The 25498-nt window shown below is 40.4% G+C and overlaps 1 protein-coding gene across 1 annotated transcript; it reads left to right on the forward strand.

Moving 5' to 3' along the window:
* The first annotated feature begins 16170 nt into the window (after positions 1-16170).
* LOC132104394 (protocadherin Fat 1-like) lies at positions 16171-19622 on the forward strand. The gene is made up of 9 exons (XM_059509875.1): positions 16171-16334; positions 16447-16488; positions 16598-16688; positions 16773-16862; positions 18183-18305; positions 18744-18857; positions 18962-19055; positions 19172-19284; positions 19399-19622. The coding sequence occupies exons 3-9, from the start codon at positions 16626-16628 to the stop codon at positions 19480-19482; spliced, it is 681 nt and encodes a 226-aa protein (XP_059365858.1). The 5' UTR covers positions 16171-16334; positions 16447-16488; positions 16598-16625; the 3' UTR covers positions 19483-19622.
* Positions 19623-25498: the final 5876 nt, after the last annotated feature.

Below are 25498 nucleotides of genomic sequence, written 5' to 3' on the forward strand. Positions count from 1 at the left end.
AAAAACTGAGCAAACACATTGCTACGTTAAACTTGTAAAATGTTAAGTTGGTCGCAGTGCCATGCACTTAATGCCTCATCTGCGGTCATTCTTCAATCTGGTTCATTAGTTAACATATATAAATAACAAATAATGAACACTATTTCCACAGCACTTATTAATCTTAGTTCATGCTAATTTCAGCATTAACTTATGCATTATTCAAATCTCGAGTTGTGTTTGTAAACATTGTTCTGTGAACTAACATGAATGACTCTACACAATTTATTAATCTTTGTTTGTCAATAAAAATAACGTACTGTTCATTCATGTTAATTAAAACATTAATGTTAACAAAACATCTCATTGTAAAGCATTACCATAAATATTTATTCATCATACTGTTGAACTTGACCGTATTTTCTCTCTTGGATTACATGATCGCTGCAGATTCATATTGCAGTTGATGGTGTCGCCATAGAAATGCACAATCCTCTCGTAATTAGGCTAGCTAATGCTAGGTACACACCAAAATATTTTTGACATCTTATAAGATTTTCAAAATGTAATAGACCACAAACATGAGGATAAAAATTCCTAGGTTTAACCGTTTTGTTCCTATACTGTGTGGTGTGCCATGATGTGACAAAGACAGCGCACCACACAGATTTTCAACCAGAGTCTCGACTGAACACAGGAAATCTCGCGAGACTTCAGAATAAGCATGGCGGATGATATGCAGGAAGAAATTGCAATGATAGTGTTTGGAATGATTTTATACACGACACGTTGTATAAACATTTGTGCTGTTGCCACAAATCAAAAAGCTGATCCTCCATCTCTGCTGTCCACAACAATTTCACTTTGTGCTGTGCCATGACGGCTTTAGTCTTCCATCATCTCGCTTTCTGATTGGATACGGTTTCGTTTCACGTGATATTATCCAGAGCGTGCATGCATTTGTCCTAGGGATTCCCCCCACACATCAGGATTCTGATCGTAAATATTAAACGTGTTGAATATTTACAATTCGCGATCGGGGCGTCTCCGATGTTCTTCCGATCAGGTTCAACACTCTTAACACACCTCACTCACAGCAAGAGAAAATCAGATAAGATAATCTGTAGAACCAATCAAGATAATCGGGACATAGCTATGATTGTCGGAAAGGGGGGAAATCGGCCCAAAATCAGAACGATTTTCTTTTGGTGTGTACCCAGCATAAATTTATGACATGGCTAGAACGTAGCATTCAGCAGGTCCAACCCCAATCATGCACACCTGAACAAGCTAATCAAGGCATTTCAGATAACTAGAAAGCTACAGGCAGGTGAGTTTGATCAGGGTTGGAATTAACCTGTTTTCCTTGAATCTTTAAAATCCCATTTTACAGAGGTTGATATTGCAGCAACACGTAATCGTTTTAGTTTTGTGCGCTTTGCTGTCTGCTTCTCCTGACGCACCAATTCAGTGCATTTTGCAGCAGAGATCACAGGCTGGGAGGATGACAGCTCGAATGTATTTCTCGTTGATTGCTGTTTTTTTGTGTCTGTTTGGATACTTCAGCATAACTCACGCTATTCAAAGACGAACCACAGGTGAAATATCTGTTAATCTCATTACAGAACCTGAAGAAATGCAGAAATAAGTGACTTTCAGTCTTTGAAAGTAGTTAACCTAGCTTATGAATTAGTAGGTTTTAAACCGCTTTTGATTTGAAGCAGACAAATGTATACACTTAGTATTTCGGATTGAGACCCATTGCAAAACCACACATTTACAAATGCTGAAACCGCACTTCCCTTATAATCCTCTTGAATTCTCTAGTGGATGGTTTCTGTCCGGAGAGGCTGATGGTCGAACCATCCCATCGAGGATGTTCCTCTGATGAAGACTGCCCTGGAGGGCACAAATGCTGTCGATTTGAATTTGGGCCTGTTTGTGTGCTGCCTGTTTTCAGTGAGTTTCAGTTAATAATAGATTCTAAGGCTAAACTCACACACACATACTAGTAACGCTCTGGATTCAATGTAAGTTCTAAGCAGAGAGTTTGCCTTTTGTTGTTCTCCTCTGAAGTCGGATTGAAATCATCCCTTGGGATGGTTTTAAGGACCGGATGGATTTACAAAATAAAGAGGAATAATACTTTGAACAGTGGTTCTCAATTCCAGTCCCGGGGACCCCTTGCTCCGCACCCTTTACATGTCCCCCTTATTTAACACACCAGATTGTGATCATCAGCTTGTCAGGAGAGAGATCCATGAACTGGACCAACAAGCTGATGATTTCAATCCGGTGTGTTAAATAAGGGAGACGTGCAGAGCAAGAGGTCCCCCATGACTGCAATTGAGAACCACTGAATTGGAATGGAATTCTTTCTGTAGGTAAAACTTGCTATTCACCAACCCTGATCAAAGCCGCCTACCTCAGATTTTTCTAATGATCCCAAAGACATTGATTGGCACTGGTTAACATGCTCAGGTGTGTTTTGATTAGGGTTGGAGCTAAACTCTGCAGGAACATGGATCTCGAAGTCCAGATTTGAGGATCTCTGGTCTATATGCACAAACTAAAGCTGACTATCTGTGTTCACGCAGTGAAGCCGGGTCAATGTCCCATACCGGAGACGATTCCACTGTGTGCTGATAGCTGTTTCAATGATGGCCAGTGTCCTGCCACACAGAAATGTTGCCCAACCACCGGTGGCTTTGCATGCAGTGAACCGCGTGGCCAGGGAAGAGGTCAGGCAACATGCCATGGAAGCGGCTATGGCCAGGGACAGGGAAGCGGCTATGGCCAGGGACAGGGAAGCGGCTATGGCCAGGGACAGGGAAGCGGCTATGGCCAGGGACAGGGAAGCGGCTATGGCCAGGGACAGGGAAGCGGCTATGGCCAGGGACAGGGAAGCGGCTATGGCCAGGGTGCGGGACAGGGTAGTGGAGCTGGCCAGGGTGCGGGACAGGGAAGCGGCGCTGGCCAGGGTGCGGGACAGGGAAGCGGCGCTGGCCAGGGTGCGGGACAGGGAAGCGGCGCTGGCCAGGGTGCGGGACAGGGAAGCGGCGCTGGCCAGGGTGCGGGACAGGGAAGCGGCGCTGGCCAGGGTGCGGGACAGGGAAGCGGCTTTGGACAGGGTGCGGGACAGGGAAGCGGCACTGGACAGGGTAGCGGAGCTGGACAGGGAAGCGGCGCTGGTGCAGGACAGGGAAGCGGCTTTGGCCAGGGTGCAGGACAGGGAAGCGGCTTTGGCCAGGGTGCAGGACAGGGAAGCGGCTTTGGCCAGGGTGCAGGACAGGGAAGCGAGCTGGTGCAGGACAGGGAAGCGGCTTTGGCCAGGGCGCGGGACAGGGAGGCGCCGCTGGCGCGGGACAGGGAGGCGCCGCTGGCCAGGGTGCGGGACACGGAAGCGGCTTTGGCCAGGGTGCAGGACACGGAAGCGGCTTTGGCCAGGGTGCAGGACACGGAAGCGGCTTTGGCCAGGGCGCAGGACAGGGTAGCGGAGCTGGACAGGGCGCTGGACAGGGAAGCGGCTTTGGCCAGGGTGCAGGACAGGGAAGCGGCTTTGGCCAGGGTGCAGGACAGGGAAGCGGCTTTGGCCAGGGTGCAGGACAGGGAAGTACTTTAGTTAACATGAGCTAAGCAAGAACAATCCTTCTACAGCATTTATTCATCTTAGTTCATGGTAATTTCAACATTTACTAATGCATTATTTGAAACAAAGGTTGTGCTTGTTAACATTAGTTAATGCACTGTGAATTAAACAATGAATAACTGTATTTTCATTAACTACCATTAACAAAGATTAATAAATACAGTAATACATGTATTGTTCATTTGTTTTTTCATGTTAATTAATTCATTAGCTAACATTAACTAATGGAACCTTATTCTAAAGAATGGAATGATATTCCGGACTAATATGAAATACCACTGCCTCCTTTCATTTTTCATTTAAACATAATAATAGCAGCAGAAATGTACTTAGTTCAGGGAAATGTTCAGGGAAATGCGGGACAGGGAAGCGGCGCTGGCCAGGGTGCGGGACAGGGAAGCGGCGCTGGCCAGGGTGCGGGACAGGGAAGCGGCTTTGGACAGGGTGCGGGACAGGGAAGCGGCACTGGACAGGGTAGCGGAGCTGGACAGGGAAGCGGCGCTGGTGCAGGACAGGGAAGCGGCTTTGGCCAGGGTGCAGGACAGGGAAGCGGCTTTGGCCAGGGTGCAGGACACGGAAGCGGCTTTGGCCAGGGTGCAGGACAGGGAAGCGGAGCTGGTGCAGGACAGGGAAGCGGCTTTGGCCAGGGCGCGGGACAGGGAAGCGCCGCTGGCGCGGGACAGGGAGTTTTCCATCACAGAATACAAATAAAAATTCTTTCACAACTTCAAAATGTTATGCTTTACCCCTAATTTTTGTAGTGTAATAGGTAGAATGTCATATGACCATACCCACATGCAAGTTATTTCACTGGGTCACTGCTACAAGCATTTATAGGAGAAATGCAGGTAAAGTAAATGTAAAACAAAAAAATGTAACATACAATATGTAATTTACCTCTGAACAAACTCCAGCGTTGTGGCCGCTTCCACCTGATATTCAATATTGAACACATAAAAACTGGCAAACAAGACTGCCAAGGCGGTTGTAAAATCTGGAATTGGAGGAGAATGTGGGACTACGACACGTCCCTCTATGGACAGCATCCACATGTTCGCAGACCGCACAGTTTCTCCTGCAATCAAACATAAAACAGTAATTGATCAATATGGGGATTTCAGCTGACCCTTTTCACTTTTGTCCTGTGAGGAATTAAAAAATGAATCACATGACATCTGGTACTTTATTTGGAAAGCAGTGCTGTTAGAGTTGCCTTATTGTATTTGCTATGTACACTTAATTGTATTTATCTTCAAAAGCTGATTTCATCTAATTAGAGTTTCACCTAGCATAATGAGTCTTGGGGTGGTGGGAAGGGAGAACTGTGCCTCAGCCTCAGCATCAGCAGTCAGGAGTTGTAGTCACCTATGAGTATTGAAAAATGAGATTAACAAACAAATAATGGTTTCAATATGATCATGCACTGTATATGTAATGTGCAAACCAACAAACAAGTCAAACCTAATTTACAATATTTTAAAAAAGGAACTGTAAACGTTGAAAAAATTTAATTTTTTTCTCAAAACATATTTACAACAGTACTTCCAAAAGACAAATAGCGACAAAAAAAACTTACATCAGCAAGGAGAAAAAGACTGTCCTCTGCTTCTTTGAAATATGCCATCATGACCAGCATCGCTACAAGACCATCGGTACCCTCTCGGTCATTCTTAAAGGCTTCTATCAAAACACTTTTAACTTCTTTATTCCACTTCATAATCTGAATATGGAAGAACTCCAGAAGCCTTTTCGCATTTTTATCCAAGTCATTCTTCAGTTTTGAGAGCAGTTCAATGCCAGTGAGTGTAGTAAAGTGGAACAGTAAGAACTTAAAAGACAGGAGAAATGGCCACTTCTTACTTATGTCAATAATGCTGAGGGGTGGATCTGAATTTATGTCCTCTCGCTGTTTTGCATATGTGATTCTCATTAGCTCCTTTAAAGTCCCTCTCTCAGTTGCTCTTGGCCCCTCTTGACAGATCCACCATCTCTTTTCTTCAAGTGATGCAGATGATTCCCCCTCTGGGTACTCCTGTGGTTGCCAAGTAATGCATCCATAACTATCAATTTTAGCACATTTGCCAGCAGATGGCTGGTCATCACCACTTGCATCTGGGCTTCCTCAGACGGGACAGTGTATTGCCTCGGTTGACATATTCAATTCTGGTCTTCAGCTGATTTATTAAACTGAAATATCCACATCCAATTATTTCTCCTTCCTCTGTTTTGTCTAAAAAGCTTCCTGGATACTTCTGGGTTATTCCTTTGGCTACTGCTGAGCAGTCCTTGCGAGATGGGTTTAAGCAATGTACTCTCATTGAATCAACGATGACTCTTACCACGTGTCGGCGATCCTCTGGCTCTGGCCTCTTATCAGCATCAATCACACAAAGCAAGCATCATTAGAGTTTTGTAGACAGTCTACACACATGTCCACTACAGGCACCGACTGATACTGCTCCACAACAAAATGCACACATGACCGATTAATCAGTATGAGCACAATTTTTCCAAACATGTAGCCTATGTCATTTTGTTGTACTACAACAACCATGCTTCTTTTGTACATTGTCCCTTTGAATGTGAGAGATGTTGTTTCAAGACTATGCACTGGACAAAGTATTTTGACACTGACAGCATTCTGAATGCCAGTCTGGTAAAGCTGGTCATCAAACTTAGTTGTTTCCCCTGTTTGAAGCACTGGAGGAAATTAGATCAACAACCTCCCTCAGCTTGAGACACAACTGCCAAACATCATCTTCAAGTGGAGTTTCAATCCTGTCCCCAATCATTAAAGGAAGAAGTTTTACAGCATCCGGCCGTATCTCACATGGTTTGTTGTTAGCATCCCTGTCTTTGTATGGAAAATTTGATATAATCCTGTTTAACTGGCAATAAGTGAAGTGTTTCTCAGCTGTCACCAAGTGCTTTATGTACAAAGCTAGATCAGCAGAAACAATTCCCTAAAACAGGTCATGACCCAAACAGGGAGGGAGATCTGGCTGACAAACATTATCATTAACTGATTGAAGACAGAGTCAAACTTTAATCCACTGGCCATTTCTTCCTGTAATGATGCTTGTGCCACAGAGTTGTTGTAAGTTTCTACTGATCTGACAGGACCTGATTTTGTGGGTGTTTGCTGGAAGGATTCCCTGTCTATGAGGCAGTACCTGCAAAAAAAAAACGGCTTTTACTGAAGTTTTCAGTAAATCCTCCAATGCAGTGTGACCCCAGATTGTCCCCAGTTATAGCGATCACAGTACCCCTCGCAATGCTCCGATCGGGAACATGAATTCCAGTTTCCTCCATGTCTTTCAAGTCACGAACTGCAGCATAAAACACCTTTTATTGGCCAAAAAATTGAAGTCCTCCTCCCTACACAACAATACAAGCTGCATTGGATCAACAGAAGACGCATTGTGTGCTGCGATCTCTGCTAATGTCATATACATTGCTAAAATCTTATGTTTCTTTCTGCCAGATCCTAGAGGATTAGCAACTTCAAATGAATCTTGATACAAGATTATGGATACTGAGGATGGTGATTCCTGTAACAATTTATTGTTTTTGATGACTTTACCATCTCTCAGGTCTTCCGGCACATCTGGGGTTGTTGATGTGTCTTATTTTGCCAAGAGATATTGCTCTTGAACTGAGGTCCGAGAGAGTAATGCCTTCACTGTCTCTTTAATGGACACATACTGGCAAAACCTCTCTTTTCCATTTGCACTAATTCCCATATAAACTGGGGTTGGGTCAACATAATTGAATTTACTCTTGAAGAAGGATTTTCGTGTCTGATCAGTTCTAAATACTCCCTTGTTGCACCTTTTCAGGGGGTCATTTTTGGAAAGATCATCAAGAAGATCCCTAATATTATTTTCAGGGACATTTAACTTTGTTAATTCCTGATCCAGTTTAGACAAAAGGTGGGGTGTGCTGTAACTGTGTACCTCCTGGAACTCTTTAATTAGCTTCTGAATTACACTAGCTGGCAACAGCATTTTTGCTTGCATTTGAAGATAAAACAAGCCCAGGTTGTTCATAAAATCATTCTCATCAACTAACTCATTATTTGCATGATCTCCATCCAACTCCTCCACTTTAACATTAGCAATACTTTTCTCCCCGTCCTAGCCTGTTTGAGTCTTTTTGTTGTTTGAGGAGGTAGCTGTGCTTACAGTGGCAGTATAGGTGCGGTGAGATTTAATTTTATGTTTGCGACTTACGTGTGAGGAGAACGATGAAGGAAGATGAAATAATTTGGAACAGTTATCATAGGGGCAATGTACTTTCCACCCGTCTTTAATATGCACCCGGAGATGGTCACATAAGGTTGACATACATACTGTCGCAAAGCCACAATCCCGGATTTTGCATGTTAACGTGTCTCCTTCCATGCATGCCTGAGGCAATGGTTTAACGGTATGCATATAGAACCGGTACATATGCTTTCGAAGTGCACATACTGGCTTAAAAGTAGCAGGACAGTCTGCATGCCCACATTGAAATGTAGTGTTTGCGAGATTTCTGTGAATTTTAACATGCAAAATGAATGCTGAAATTGACGTAGTGCTGAATTGGCAAAGCTTACACATGTAAGACATTTTGACATATTTATGATCTAACAGCTTGACTTCACTACATTTTGATCACTGCAACATAAATTGTCCAACTGGGCTGGATTTAGTTAGAATCGACAATGCCTGTTTGTTTTTCTAAAGAAACTTACAGACAGATTTCGATGCTGTCTGCTCCGTTCCGCTCACTGAACAGATAAAACTATAAGTGATGTTCCGGTTCGTGAATGACTCATTCTTACATTTACATTTATTCATTTAGCAGACGCTTTTATCCAAAGCGACATACAGATGAAGACAGTGGAAGCAATCAAAAACAACAAAAAGAGCAATGATATATAAGTGCTATAACAAGTCTCAGTTAGGTTAACACAGTAGCATGGGATTTTAAATAATATAATAAATAAAAAGAAAACAGATAGAATAATAAAAAGAATAGAGCAAGCTAGTGTTAGAGGTCTTTACACATACACACACACATATACAATTGCATAATAAATGAAAAGAAAATAGAATACAAAAAGATTAGAAAGGTAGTTAGATTTTTTTAAGAATAGAATTAGAAAAGTGAGTGTTAAAGTTAGAGGGTCAAACAAAGATGGAAGAGATGTGTTTTAAGCCGATTCTTGAAGATGGCTAAGGACTCAGCTGCTTGGATTGAGTTGGGGAGGTCATTCCACCAGGAGGGAACATTTAATTTAAAAGTCCGTAAAAGTGACTTTGTGCTTCTTTGGGATGGCACAATCAAGCGACGTTCACTTGCAGAACGCAAGCTTCTAGAGGGCACATAAGTCTGAAGTAACAAATTTAGGTAAATAAAGTGAAGTGAAGTGACATTCAGCCAAGTATGGTGACCCATACTCAGAATTTGTGCTCTGCATTTAACCCATCCAAAATGCACACACACAGAGCAGTGAACACACACACACACACACTGTGAGCACACACCCGGAGCAGTGGGCAGCCATTTATGCTGCAGCGCCCGGGGAGCAGTTGGGGGTTCAATGCCTTGCTCAAGGGCACCTAAGTCATGGTATTGAGGGTGGAGAGAGAACTGTACATGCACTCCCCCCACCCACAATTCCTGCCGGCCCAGGACTCGAACTCACAACCTTTCGATTGGGAGTCCGACTCTCTAACCATTAGGCCACGACTTCCCCAATGGGTGCAGAGCCAGTGGTAGTTTTGTAGGCAAGCATCAATGCGTTGAATTTTATGCGAGCAGCTATTGGAAGCCAGTGCAAGTTGATAAACAGAGGTGTGACGTGTATTCTTTTTGGCTCATTAAAAATTTATCTTGCTGCCGCGTTCTGAATTAATTGTAAAGGTTTGATAGAATTGGCTGGAAGACCTGCCAAGAGGGCATTGCAATAGTCCAGCCTGGACAGAACAAGAGCTTGAACAAGGAGTTGTGCAGCATGTTCCGAAAGAAAGGGCTTGATCTTCTTGATGTTGAATAAAGCAAATCTGCAGGATCGGACAGTTTTAGCAATTTGGTCTGAGAAGTCAGCTGATCATCAATCATAACTCCAAGGCTTCTCGCTGTTTTTGAAGGAGTTATGGTTGATGTGCCTAACTTGATGGTGAAATTGGGATGAAACGATGGGTTTGCTGGAATCACAAGCAGTTCTGTCTTGGCAAGGTTGAGTTGAAGGTGATGGTCCATCATCCAGGAAGAAATGTCTGTTAGACAAGCTGAGATGCGAATAGCTACCGTCAGATCATCAGGATGGAATGAGAGGTAGAGTTGAGTGTCATCAGCATAGCAGTGATATGAAAATGTTTCTGAATGACAGAACCTAATGATGCCATGTAGACAGAGAAGAGAAGTGGTCCAAGAACTGAGCCCTGAGGCACCCCAGTAGTTAGTTGAAACTTGGACACCTCACCTCTCCAAGATACTTTGAAGGACCTATCTGATAGGTAAGACTCAAACCATTGAAGTGTGGTTCCTGAGATGCCATTTGCCAGTAGGGTTGATAGGAGGATCTGGTGGTTAACCATGTCAAAAGCAGCGGACAGATCAAGCAGGATAAGTACTGAAGATTTGGATTCTGCTCTTGCCAGTCTTAGAGCTTCAACAACTGAGAGCAAGGCTGTCTCAGTTGAATGTCTTCTGAAGCCAGATTGGTTGCTGTCAAAGAGATTGTTGTGTGTGAGAAATGTAGAGACTTGTTTGAACACAGCTCGTTCAAGTGTTTTTGCAATGAAAGGAAGAAGGGAAACTGGCCTGTAGTTCTCTAAAAGAGATGGGTTGAGGTTGGGTTTCTTAAGTAGTGGAGTTATACGTGCCTGTCTAAATGATGAGGGAAAAACACCAGTGTGGAGGGAAGTGTTGATGATGTGAGTGAGTGCAGGTACAACTGCAGGAGAAATTGCTTGAAGGAGATGAGATGGAATAGGATCAAGCGGGCAAGTAGTAGGGTGATTAGAAAGGATGAGTTTTGAGACTTCTGCATCAGAGAGTGAAGAGAAGGATGTAAATGAGTGTAAGTTTGCTGGTGATATGAGCTTGACTGATTGTGGTGTGGAAAATTGTCCACTAATGTGTTTAATTTTATTAATGAAAAACGTTGCAAAGTCGTCAGCTATTAGAGATGAAGCAGGAGGGGGAGGAGGAGGACAAAGAAGTGAGGAAAATGTTTTAAAAAGCATGCAAGAATTAGATGAATTGTTAATTTTGTTATGGTAGTATGTCATTTTAGCAGTGGAGACATTAGCAGAGAAAGAAGATAGGAGTGACTGATACAAAATAAGGTCAGTAGTATTTTTGGACTTGCGCCACACCCTTTCAGCAGCTCTAAGCTTAGAACGGTGTTCGCGTAGAACATCAGATAACCAAGGGGCAGAAGGGGTGTTACGGGCTGGCCTGGAAGATAAGGGGCAAACAGTGTCTAAACAAGATGTAAGAGTGGAGCAGAAAGTATCAGTAGCACTGTTTGCGTCCAAAGATGCAAACAGTTTAGGGGAAGGAAGTGAAGATGAAACCATTGCAGATAGCCGGGAGAGTGAAAGTGTGCGTAGGTTACGTCGAAAGATGACATGTGGAGGGGTAAGTGATGTGTCAGGGACCATGTTGAGGTTAAGAGTGAGGAGGAAGTGATCCGACGTGTGCAGTGGAGTAACCAGAACATGATCAGTAGAGCAGTGTCATGTATAAATAAGGTCCAGTTGGTTGCCTGATTTGTGAGTAGCAGTAGTTGACACTCGGTTGAGATCAAAAGAGGCAAGCAGAGAGTGGAAATCAGCAAACAGAGGTTTATCTAGATGGATGTTGAAATCTCCAAGCATAACTAGGGGAGTACGATCCTCAGAAAAGGTTGAGAGCAACACATCTAATTCATCCAAAAAGTTACCCAGTGGTCCTGGGGGTCGATAGACAACTACAAAATGTATTTTAAAGGGGTAGGTAACAGTAACTGAATGAGATTCAAACGGCTGTTGATACCCAAAGATGAATTCTTGAACCGATTCTTTGTGAACTGGATCAACTGGTTCACCAAAATAGTAGTAGGCTATCCAAATTTAGACATGTCAAACATCCGCGTTTAATTAATGGGTGATTTAAAAATATTATTGTGACTTGACGCAATTGGTCTAAACAAAATGCTGAATTGAGAAAAGGTTCATTGAAACTAATTGTCCAAAAGAACCAGTTCGCTAAAATAATCAGTTTTCAGTTAGAAAATGCATAGATTCGGTTCCTTAGACAATTGGTTTCACCGAATGGCGTGGCGCTTATATGAAAATATCACTGCTTCAGATTGGAATTCGAGAGATAGGCTATTATGGTAGCACTGTAATCTGGACATACAAGGAGGCTGTTCTCATTAGTCCAGAGTGCCAATTCGTGTTTCACTAATCTTGTTTTCCTTAAGTTCCTCATATTTATGGAGCAATTGTTTTTTAATGACCATTTCTTTAATTACCATCTGCAAAATTAACAATATATGAAAGATACCACAATATAATGATGCCATACATTTTATTAGGCTGTATCAAGCATAAAACAAGAAACATTTGCATCAATATTTTTGGGTTGGCACTGAAACAAAACATATATATTGTAAAATCTTTAAATTAATATGTTTCTTCACATTTTGCTATATATGTGTCCCATTGGTCCTATTGTATATTCCTATTTTGGTCTTGTCTATTCACTGCAAATATGTAACAGAATATCAAGAAGATCAGGATAAATTATTATAATTGGCTGGCATCCCTGCTTCTAGTGCAGTGTGTAGTCAATCTGTTCAGTACTGTGTTTATATAAGCTGTTTCTTGCTACTGTGATTCTCTACAGGGCATGCCTGTGTACTGTGAATTTTACAATACTTCTGTTTTTACTGCTACTTAGACTGAATATACAGTATTGTACTGTGAACTTCTATACAGTGATTTACTGTGCACTAACACAGTAAATCACTGTAGATTTCACATGAATTTCTTACAGTGTAAGGTAAGGTTAGGCTCTCTCATTCTGTAGAAATCCAAACGTTTCCATATTCCTGATGTTGCCCATTTGAAAATAGGCTTTGTAGTTCATGCGTGTTTAAGTATTCTTCGGAAAAAAATCATAATGAACAAAAATATGCCAAAGTAGACCGCTGCTCACGCCGGATGTCAAGGTGAACGACTGCGCTGTTTCCAATGAATATGTGCACGAGAGACACCAGCGCGATCAAACAGCTGAAACAGAAAATACTAATATACTTTTGGTCACACTTAAGGCATAATTGGAAAATGCAAACTGTTAGCAGTTAAAAAATCAAGTATAATAACAGAGTTAATAAATAATATTCCTAAATGCTGGACCGTTCTAATTTCACTTTGCAAATTGAACCTGAAGATTTTTTTTTTTTTTTACCAAGAATGAACTGAAATTAAAACATTATGCTTTTAATCCATGTAATCTGTGTATTTATATGCATGCATAAGAGCCTTTGTGTAAAGGTCTTTCTTTTAGTTTCTTAGTTTCTCTTTGTTTCAGCTGAAAAAAAAATAGACCGAAGGAAGGCCTATCATGGGATTTGAATTTGATCATCTTCTCAGCACCTTGACTGAACTTTACTGCAGTTACATTTTGCACGGCATGCGATATTTCTTCAACTTTGCTTTACATATCCCACTGTGATAAGATTAGGCACACGGATATTAAAAATCTCATGGAGTTACCAGGTATTATTTATGTATTATTTATGGTTGTCTTTACAGCCTGTTCAATTGCAGGCAAAAGTCCAGCATAAAGGTCTTCAGCTTTAGTTATTGAGGAAGGAACAATGTATAATTTATTATATTTCAAAATAAAACCTGAAAGGATGGTTCACATTCTGGTTACAAACTTACATTACCCGTAAAGGGTTTATTTTACTACTGTGAAATACCGAATTGACTTTAAATTATTCAATTATGTGAAAAGAAAGAGCACGGAGTGATTCAAAAGACATAAAGCAGAGCATATGATAACGTATGCAGGACAGTATCCAAAATATAAACTTCATTGGTCATTTAACATTTGAATGTTGCAACCGTCCAATCAGAATGAGAATTAGAAAGGGCTGAGTTATAATAAACAGGAATAGACATAAATGATTGAAACGGTTCCATAAATAACAGAACAAGATTAAGTAAAGTTCAATTACAAAGGTTCAAAATGTCAAATATCCTCAAATAAACTTGAAATAAAAGTATTTCTCAAAAGGCAGGCTTCAAGTATAACTTGTTTGAAGTAATGGTGCTTCAGAAACAAGTGTTAATGATAAAAATTCTGTGACGTTTGTACTGGCTACTGTATACAGGCCACCTGAACACCAAACAGACAAAAAGATGCATTGGGTTCAGAATTCATAGACATTCTGAACCTTATTGGGGTTACGTCTCAGGACCAACTCATTGTTGCAATCAAAATTCAGTTTTCTATCAAATCAAAGCTAAATACACATAGAAACAGTGCATATGGTGATATGGATAGACACAGATGAGACTGTTGACAAAGGAATTGTTGAGTAAAGTTGTTAGTTTTGTTTTCTTCACTTACAGAATGTATTCTCGTCGCTTCATAACGTTATGGTTGAACCACTTATGGCAGATGGACTATTCTGATGATGTCTTTTATACTTTTCTGGACCTTGACAGTGTAATATAAGTCTATGGGACAGTCACAGGCCTCCCCCCATGGAATTACAAGGGAGTAAATGATTAATGACAAAATTTTCATTTGGTGGATTATCCCTTTAATGGTGTTGAAATTATTCAGCCAAGCGATGATATCTCAGGTCATTATTTAGTCTGGTCCAAACTTCATATAGCTAAAACTGTAAATTAACTGTAAACTTTAAACTGTAAACTTCTTGTTACAAGTATGGGAGAACCATCACTTCTACCACAAAAGACTGCTTTGTAAGTAATCTTCCTGATGTATCCGAATTCCTTATTAGGATACATCAGGACAGGATACATTCTTATAGCATATCCAAAACCTCAGAACAACTTGATGATGTAACAGAAAAGACTCAACAGTAACAGAGACTATGGACTCTCTCTTTTCTAGCATCTTAAATACAGTTGCTCCTTTATGCTTAGGGAAGGTTAAGGAAAACAGTCTGACACCATGGTATAATGAGCACACTTGCACCCTAAAGTGAGCTGCCTGTAAAATGGAGCGCAGCAGGAGGAAAACCAAACTATGGGATTTTCGTATTGCTTTTGCGGGAAAGTAACCTATCCTACAGAAAAGCATTAAAAACTTCTAGATCTGATTACTTTTAGATTTTCTCTTTTAGAAGAAAACAAACATAACTCCAGATATTTATTCAATACAGTGGCTAAATTAACAAAAAACAGCATATATTCCCAACAGCACAGCAGTAATGGTTTTATGAACGATTCTGTCACCGATGGAGTTTTGGTTCCTTGCCGCTGTCGCCTCTGTCCTGCTTAGTTGGGGTCACTTCATTTACAGTGATATCATCGACTTGATCGCACAGATTCTATTTAATCTGAACTGAGCTGGATGATGAAATCACTGAATTTAAAGATAAACTGACCTTTAACTGAAAATTTAGTGTTTAATCCTGTCATTTTTCATTATTGACACTTTTTTCCTATTCGATACTGTAAAGTTTCTTTGACACAATCTGTAAGGTGACTTGACTTTTGATACCTGCTTACAGGCCATAAAGGTAAATGGCATACAATAAATAAGAGCTCAGAGAGAGATACGTATATAAGGTATAGTCATTATCTTCACTGCCAGACTTCACAATCCAAGCATCACCGACAGTGAATTATGGAAAAGATGGCCTTATTCACTGTGTTAATTATTTTAGCTTGTCTGCATGTTAACAGTTTAACGGGTGCTGCTGGTAAGTCCTATTTATGTAAAGTCAAATCTATCTATGTTTAAAATCATTATTTACTGGACAAATGTCTTCAAATGCTCATGTGGTTTTCACATGAGTTTTACTTTTGATTATGTCAAGTTTCAGTAACTATGCTGCTGATGCAACAAACAATTGAAGTAAAGATCTGAAACTGGGAGCAGAGTCATGCCACTAGCATTTGAGCAAAATTTCAGTATTTCAGACCAATTATTTAAATAAACGTTTAATTTGTCTTAATTTTCAATATATTGTATATATTAATGGAGTGTGTGCTATTGAATTGAGTTCTGAAACTAATTATTTGTTGTTTAATGTTCTTTAGAGATAGACTGCGTACATGGAAGCAGTAGAAATCTAGGAAGGATCGATGAGGGAATTGACTTTGGAGGTGAGATATGCCCACATAAAATAATACAATGTTTTATTATAATATTTAATATAAAATAAGGTATTTTCTTTTCGATCTGGTTTTTAAAGAGCATCAAAAGGGTATTAGAAAAACAACACTGGCATTATCTAGTGTGTTTGTTTTAGATTGTGTGTTAGAATATCTATTTGATCTGCCTTACAGGAGACCACATTCTAGAGACTATCACTAATATCCGCCCGGATGATCGTCTTGTTCTGGAGCCATATCTCTGTGCCATTGCTATGGAATATCTGGAGCTGGATTACACTGCTGGAAGCTCAACTGCTACCTTACGGCAGATCAAACCGTTCGATGCTGACGAAATAATGATGGTTTGTTCCATCATCACTGACCAAAGGCCTATAGATAGATAAAAGGATAGATAGGGGACCCTATTGCATTTTATTTTATCATATATGTCTGTTTGTATGCTTTGTCTTCTAGTATGCAGATGCTTTTTATTATTCAATCACCTGTGTAGGAGGGGTATGTTTATTTAAACAATAACATAATAAAATCATTAAATATGACAATGTGTTATAGAGAGAGAAAAAAAGATTACGATAAACTATAAAATGTTATTTTTCCATTTCAGGCAAAAAAACATCCGTACACTTATCGTTATGGATTTAAATGACAACCCTCCGGTCTTCCCGACCAAATCATACGGCTTCACAGTGTGGGAGGTGTGCTTAATCTTACACCTTCATAGTGTGTTTGATCACTGAGGGCACCTCTTAGTAAACCTGTCTTTCATTCTTTCATTCCAGGAGACACCTGTGGGTAAAACTGTGCTCAGTGTGACAGCTACTGATAATGATGTATCTGCACTAAGCAGAAAAACTTTATATTCTATTCTGGTAAGTCATGAATGATTCTTACATATTTGATATACGCAATAGGCTTCCGCAAAACTGCATTAATGGTGAATGCAAAAGCCCTAATTATTGGGTGATGATTGATCATTAATGAAGAAAGCCTGCTGTTAACAAACTGAATCACTGAAAGAAAGAGAAACGAGAACAGAAAAAAAGAGATGAGGCGAGCATAAATACAAGAACTACAACTGACTTCAGCCAAAGCCTTAGATTAAATAAATTGCTTTTGACTCTTGACTTCAAAGGGGTCATATGATGTGATTTCAAATTTTTCCTTTCTCTTTGGAGTGTTACAAGCTCTTGGTGCATAAAGAAGATCGGTGATGTTGTAAAGACTAAAGTCTCAAATCCAAAGAGATATTCCTTATAAAAGTTAAGACCCGTCCACACCCCCCTAAAACGGCTCGTCCTAACACGCCCCCACATATCTACGTCAGTATGTGGGAAGATTTGCATAATGCCGCCCAGATGTTCACGCAAAGAAAAAAAGCGTACCTTTTATTCTTGTCGTAGTATTGTTGTTGCCGATGCCGCCATGTCATATAGACGCTGTGTGTTTCACTGTGAAAGCGAAACTACTTTGTTTGGCCTTCCAAAAGAGGATGATATCCGCTTCGCCATGCTTGGAGCTGATCCGTGCTGGTCGCTGAGGAAATGCAACTTTGCACTGTGGATGAAGCGGAGTCCAGCAGGGGGGTCATCACATGTGGTTCCTGCAAGTATTATGTATGCTCCTTCGTAGAATACACCTGCCGCGCCGTTCTCAAGCCATCCACCTCTGCTCACTGAAACCGGTCTTTGCTCACTCAAGGCCGCGGTGTGTGACGCTGTTTCATTGAGAACGCAAAACTACTTTGTTTTTATCTTCCAAAAGAGGACATGACTAGAAATCTTATTTATATCACGTTTATAATGAGTTTTATGTTTATATCTCGTCGCTTTGTCCGAACAATGTATCCCAATATGTTAAGAGGTGTAACATTTCTGTCACACGCTTGAGGCATTCGGCCAATCACAACCCACTTGATAGCTGGCCAATCAGAGCACACCTCACTTTTCAGAGCGATGAGCTTTGTGAAAATCGACAAATACACAAAATAATGTTCTTTTTAGTATCATTACATGACCCCTTTAAAACATTAGAATTTCTTTGATTGATGTAACTGTGTATTTGGTCTGCTGTGCAGAATTGATGCATGCAAATACTTTTTTAAGAGATGAAATGAAATAACATCGCCACCAGAGTTTGCCTTTGCTTTGCATTGAGAATTTATGTATGTCCCCATCTACTCTTGTTTACAGCCTCCAGCACCAGAAGACTTTGAACTGAGTGTTGATGACCCAACGAATTCATGTAACATCAAGTTGACTAAACCTCTGAACTACAACAAGATTCAACATTACAAATTCACCCTGCTTGCTAGAGTAAAGACATTTCCTACATCCATTTCACTTTGATTACTTAACATCAAAGTACTGCTCTAGTCTACAAAGCATAGCTCATCGAAACTTAAAACTCTGTCATCATGTACGTGTTCGTGGGACACAGAAAGAGATGTTTAGCGGAATGTCCAAGCTGCTTTTTATATACAAGTATTTAAGGACCAGGAACAGATGTCATGATGACAGGATTTAGATTTTTGGATGGAAAAATTAATTTAAGGGTGATAGTAAGTCAATACTAGATATATAACAAAATAAATGAAATGTCATGAAGAGATTAAAATAGTAAATTTAATGGTTGGGTAAAGTCTAATTCAACTTTTGGGAAGGTGCTTTAATAATCCATTAGTTTGGTTACTATAGGGGTTATTTTTAACCCAACATTTTTTTTTTAAGTGAGGTTTATTTTTTTTCTTGCAGGATGTAGGAAGTCTCACTGACACGATGATAGTTGAAATAGCAGTTAAAGATGAGGACAACCTAAACCCTTATTTTGACCACTGTCAATACAAGGCATCCATTAAGGAAAATCAGGTAAATTACATGAAAAAAAAAACTATTTTATTTTTAAATTACATCAGAGGACAACATGCATGTGTGAGCAAACAAATAAAACCCTCTTTTCTGTCCATGCACAGGTAGGACACTTCTCACACATCACTCCTGAGGCCATAAAAGCTCAAGATGGCGACAAAGGCATCAACGCGTCTGTAGTTTACAGCTTAACGACAGGTATCCTTAACAGACGATTACATGACATATGTCCTAATCTAAATAATAAATAGTGAAGTTATGAAATAATGAAGTTACTGATGATAATAAAGCATGTATTGACGTTTTTGTTCCAGTCGTTCCAAATAAATACCAGAACAACTTTGAAATTGATCGAAGAAGTGGAGCGATCTCTGTGACGAAGGCACTAGACAGAGAGGAAATAGAGCAGATTTCTGTTATCATACAGGTATCGGAAGTTTCTAAAAACAGACATGAAAACTATAAGGCTGATCTTAAGAACGAGAATGCAGTACTTTGTTTCTATATATATTCTCTAAACAGTTTTTCCTTGTAAAAACAGGCAGCTCAGGAGAATGATGCCAGTAAGACGGCTGAGACTGTGGTACTGGTCACCATTGTGGATGTGAATGACATCCTGCAGTAACTTGACCAGGGGGACTGTTCTTCACCCGTTGCTTAATACATCTGATATGATTTGACAGTTGCCATATCTTTTAACCCTGATAGCTCTTAAAACCTTGTTTTGTGTTTAAATTCATTGTGCATCATAAAAGCAGTTTGAGATTTGAGAAGTGAGTCTGCATCTCCTGCAATTTATTAAAGCCGCCAGCATAATAACGGACATCCCTGTTGTCAAATTAACACTGCTGGGTGTCTATATGGGTCCACACTACAGGGTGTTAAAAGTAACACTGAAGCGGTGTTGAAGTTAATGAGATAATTAAGTTATTAAGTGATTATTGCGCATTAATGATGAACACCTACTGTTACAAGCAGAATCACTGAAGAGAAACAGAAAAAAAGAGCAACACAACAAATAAGTGAAATTGACAGTGAAGTGAAATACAGCCAAGTATGGTGACCCATACTCAGAATTCGTGCTCTGCGTTTAACCCATCCAAAATGCACACACACACACACACACACACACACACACACACACACACTGTGAACACACACACCGTGAACACACACCCGGAGCAGTGGGAAGTCATTTATGCTGCGGTGCCCGGGGAGCAGTTGGGGGTTCGTTGCCTTGCTCAAGGACACCTCAGTCGTGGTACTGAAGGTCGAGAGAGCACTGTACATTTACCTACAATTTCAGCCAGCACCAAGACACAAACTCACAACCCTTGTTTTGCAAGTCCAACACTCTAACCGTTAGGCCACCACTTCCCCCCTGAGTTCCAGTCACAGGCTTTTATGAAATCAACTGAAATAAAAGACATTCAATCTCTCAAGATCACAGCAGAGGAGGATTAAACAACTCCACAAACCAGCTTCATTCATTACTAACCAGATTTGCTTGTGACTTGAGAGTCCCACCTCTGGTTGTAGTTCTTGTGTTTCTTATTCATTCAATCATTCTGCTTGTTATCATCAGGTTTCTTCAAATAATCAAACAATCATCAGTTAATTAACCGCTTAAGTACCTAATTAACTTAACACCGCAGGGCTCTCAAGTTTTGAAGACAGACCAGAGTGACACCCCCCCCCCACCCCCCAGAAGAAAATATTTGACACGACACTGACAATTTAACCAAATACAAAGTGTTTATTCAATTTCCATTTATAAAATTTTTGTGTGTGTGTGTGTGTTTGAGACTGTGTTTTGGACTCCTTTATCATTTGTGGTGTTGGCTCCCATTTGAAACAGTTCGGCTCAAGCCCAGCCATTTTCAGGGTCATGATTGAGGACAATGTCCCGTCCAGAGACAAACTGTTTCGTGTTGAGGTTTTGTTCAAACCAACCATCGAAAATACCCTCTCAGCATCAGCATTAGAATGTGGAAGCACTAAAACCAAGGCTGCGATCTTTGATAGCCTCCCAAATTGGTTCAAGCCAGTCACCTTTGAAAAAAGGAACCAGGGGCCTCTATTTCTCAAATGTTTTCCCTTCATCGTAATTACTAATGAGCAAGTCATGTTGTGTGCAAAATATTTCTTACCTTGTTCTTTGTTGTGGACATTCTTCCCCAAAACTCCTCAACATCAAAGACTGTTGGGTCCTGGGGCAAGGCAATGTCCATGAGTTGGTACTCCATAAAGAGCCTATCCTCCAACAAAAAACGACCATATAGGTCGTTTGTGCAAGCATTTATTACGACCTATATTTACGTTTTAAAGTTAAGCACCCTCTAGCGGGCGTAAAAATAATGACAGTATCGCGTTGCGTCTGTCGTCATGAATTGACGTATAACGTCATTACCAATCAAAACGCACGTTTATTTAAATGCAATGTGTGGCGTTTTACACCGATCTCACAGTATTTCCTACATATTTTACTAGGTGGTTTATTCGTTCGAATGACCACACCTAACCCCACCCCTAAACCTAACCCTCACAGAAATCATGCTAAATTATGATTTATTGAGCATATACATTTTCGTGCACGTCCATTCCCTGGGATCGAACCCATGATAGCATGATTAAATATCAAGGTATAACACAATAATCTACTAACTGAGCTACACAAAACACAAACCAGAGGGCAAATAAAAGAGCACAAAACATTAATATGAAAACGACCTTTTGCCGATAGGGGCGCAATTGTAGTATACGCTCTGATGGGTCGTATTTCAGGGATTTGGACAAACGACCTATACAAGCGTATTGGTTGGAGGACAGGTTGTCCATAAACTCCTCACTTACTTGGTCTTGTTCCTTTGGGTCTTGAAAAGGAAGGAGTTCCTGAAATCTTAAAAAGGGCACATGTGTACAAGACTGATTAGAATACAGTGAGAGACAGATTTATTTTGTGATCATGACCATTAAACTTAAAAATATATAATCAGTATGTAAAAACCCTTGCCTGTCTACAAAGTATAGGGCATCTTTTACCCCACACTCAGCTCTTAGCTGCACATCAATAAATCTGGCATGCTTCAGGAGAGCATCTTTCAACGGGAGTTTATCCATGGCATACTCCACAGCTCCGACCAAAAAGGCCAGTGCTGCCTGCTGGAATTGTTGAGCCTTCTGTGATGTGACCTCTCCAGCCTCAAGGAGCCTGTTTAGCGTAGCTCTGGTGGTGAAACCCACATTGAGTTTTTCTCCTATCAGTGAGACAGAAGACATAGAGAAAGCTAGTCAAATACAGGCTTCTTATAGGATATCTCTGGGTTATACAAGTTTCAAGTTTATTGTCATATACACATAAATAACATTTATCAGTCATGAAATTTGTTGTGCTCAAAGTAATCTCAACTTTACAGATTTTTTTTAAAATAGAAAGTAGATAAATAGAAGAGGTAAAATAAAAAAGGATTAATTTAGGTCGAAGGGTTAATTCTAAAAAGTGACAAGTGTGCCATTTAGGAGAGTGAAGATGGTTGAGTAAAGTTCAGCATTCTGATGGCTTGAGGATAGAAGCTGTCTCAGAATCTACTAGAGCTGTTTCTGATGCTCTTATATCTTCTACCAAATGGCAGAGGAGTGAACATATTGTTATTGGGATACCATACTTTTTAAAATTTTGTATCCATATTCCATCATCAGAAAGACCACTCAATCCATAGAAAAGGTGTATTTGTTGTGAATAAGCATACAGGTTTATCTCCCTATGTGACTTCAAAGCATTACCTGGCAGTTGGTGCAGTGAGTCCTTGAAAGGGATGTCATGGACTTCTCCTCCTCGTAATGCTGCTGGTGTCATGAACCTCGAACAGAGTTTCTTGATTAATTTTGTCATCAGCAAAATGTAATGTCAAAAAATATTAAAATGCATTATTAATGCAATTGCTACTCAGTTCAATGACTATGAGTAGATTTAAGTTTAGATAATTAAGTTATTTTTTCACTTTGTACAAGTTGTCATTGTTTGTGTCAAACAAGTTGTGAATTTGTTGTAACAGGAGATCATTACTTACTTTGTGCTCAAAGTGATGCTCGGAGCTCCAGTGGTTTCCTCTGTGGGTGAACGAGGAAGATGGTGAACAATTCCAGGATGCTTTTTTTCATTGGTTGTTGCGTTAAATCTTACCCAGATACAATGCTATTTTCCGATTGGCTATTGTGTAGCCTATTTCTTTTTTTTTTGCTGTGGCATATTAAATATATTATAAATAGTTTTTCTGCGTGAGAAATACAATGTGTTTTAAGATAAGGGAGTATTAAATACAAATACTATTATGACAAGGTAATGTTTAATTTACTATATTATATATATTTATAACATTTTATACTAACTTACACATGGATTGCCATTTTTTATAATGTATTTCTATAATAAAAATACATTATCTGATATGACTTAATATATAATTAGCATCAAATTAACAATATAACTCTTATTCTCAAGGATTAAAGAGTAAACGGGGGAAAAAAGAAAAATGATTGCACAGTCATCAATTAGGTGGCCCCATGGGTGTATTTCCAGAAAGGAAGGTTAACTTACCATCAGCTAAATCCTGAACTTTCGGTTGATTAACCCAAAACATACTCGATTACAAATGTAATCTTGTTTCCCTGAGATATGGGAACGAGTACTGCGTCTTGCTAGATGTTATGGGAAAAAGTAATTTTTTCTCCTGAACTGAAGTCTTTTCAATCACGCAGTGTAACTGCATGGCCATTGGATCGTGGAATATATTGTAACAGCGAGCAGCGAGCAGCTGTTCTATTAACGTGGGCTAACTAGAGCTAAGCTAGACTGTTTATTTAAATATAACGGCTAGCAGGGTGCTAGCATCTATACGTCGCAACCGAGCGCCAACCTCCCGCTCTCTCTCGTGAGGCCAATAAGGAAGTGATTAAAACTGCAATTCATCGACTGGCCGCTTGAGGCTGGCTGCAAAAGGGAGTCAGTCCCATAGACTCCCCATGTTTAAATGCCCAACTTTACAGCAGGAAAAAACATGTTTACAGCCTGGTTCAAAAAATGATTTTGGTCTAAATAGCTAATTTTGCCCTTCATGACAACTGTGAGGGGGGTGAATTTCTTTATAACTCATCCGTTTAAATTATATTAAGACTTAAAGTTCTGCATAATTAAGGGCGTAGCCACTTGAGTGACAGGTGGATTGCCGCTGCTGACACTGCCGTCGTGATAGGTGGGTGTGGCTACAGCAACTAGCTCACGCCTTTTTGCCCATGTTTGATTGTCCGGGAGATTAGCGCAGTGACGCGCTGCCAAGATGGCGACGGCCCGCTCTACACACTTTAGGCTTCAAAAACTCTCTTCAGGAGTCTACGGGTGACGTCACGGACACTACGTCCATGTTTTTATCAAGCGCCAACCTCCCGCTTTCTCTCGTGAGGCCAATAAGGAAGTGACTAAAACTGCAATTCATCGACTGGCCGCTTGAGGCTGGCTGCAAAAGGGAGTCAGTTCCATAGACTCCCCATGTTAAAATGGCCAACTTTACAGCAGGAAAAAACATGTTTACAGCCTGGTTCAAAAAATGATTTTGGTCTAAATAGCTAATTTTGCCCTTCATGACAACTGTGAGGGGGGCGAATTTTTTTTATAACTCATCCGTTTAAATTATATTAAGACTTAAAGTTCTGCATAATTAAGGGCGAAGCCACTTGAGTGACAGGTGGATTGCCGCTGCTGACACTGCCGTCGTGCTAGGTGGGTGTGGCTTCAGCAACTAGCTCCCGCCTTTTTGCCCATTTTTGATTATCCGGCAGAGTCGCGCGATGACGTGCTGCCAAGATGGCGACGGCCCGCTCTACACACTTTAGGCTTCAAAAACACACTTCAGGAGACTACGGGTGACGTCACAGACACTACGTCCATGTTTTTATACAGTCTATGGTTTTTATACAGTCTATGGTCGCGACTTACTTTCGCTAGTGGGCAGAGTAGAGTTGTGACGTTCGCGAACGAGCCGATTCTTTTGAACGGCTCATAAACATGAACGATGGGAGCCGAGTCGCGGCTGGAGGGGAGCCGTTCTTTCTGTCGTTCTTTTTTCCTATGCGTATTTCACACAGATGCACACAAATGAGCTCCTCCGCGAGACAGAACAGTTATAGGGGGAGGGGCGCACCCAGCGCAGGCCAACCCTTTATAGCGTGATGATATTAGTTATTAGTTGTGCATGTTCATTGCAGCCCACTTTGTTATTGTTCATTGACTTGAAGGGGCTGATGTCCTATTTGCAAAGTTTACAGTAGTAATAGTATGTAGTATGTAGACATTTCCATTTTATTTATTCTAATTTTATCTACTTTAAATATTTTTTGTTTTCTATCAAAATGTTCTTGTGTGATAATGTTCTTGTGTGAAAGTGTTTGTAGTAAAAGCTGTTTTGCACAGAAATTCATTGCAGCCGGCTTTGTTTTTGATGTTTAGTTGAGTAGGTATTGTATGAATAACATAAGTCAACGTAGCTTTACACACACACACACACACACACACACTTTGTACTAAAGGTAAATCCAAAATAGTGATGTCACTGTCTAAGCAGAGGGATTTGTGCAACCCTATGGAA

This window comes from Carassius carassius, chromosome 1 (assembly GCF_963082965.1).
Source record: "Carassius carassius chromosome 1, fCarCar2.1, whole genome shotgun sequence".
In the NCBI taxonomy this organism is placed as follows: domain Eukaryota; kingdom Metazoa; phylum Chordata; class Actinopteri; order Cypriniformes; family Cyprinidae; genus Carassius; species Carassius carassius.

Coding starts and splice junctions, on each gene's coding strand:
- LOC132104394 (XM_059509875.1), top strand. CDS start 16,626: ATGGATTTAAATGACAACCCTCCGGTCTTCCCGACCAAATCATACGGC. Junction 16,689..16,772: donor ACGGCTTCACAGTGTGGGAG/GTGTGCTTAATC, acceptor CTTTCATTCCAG/GAGACACCTGTGGGTAAAAC. Junction 19,056..19,171: donor AGTTTACAGCTTAACGACAG/GTATCCTTAACA, acceptor TTTTTGTTCCAG/TCGTTCCAAATAAATACCAG.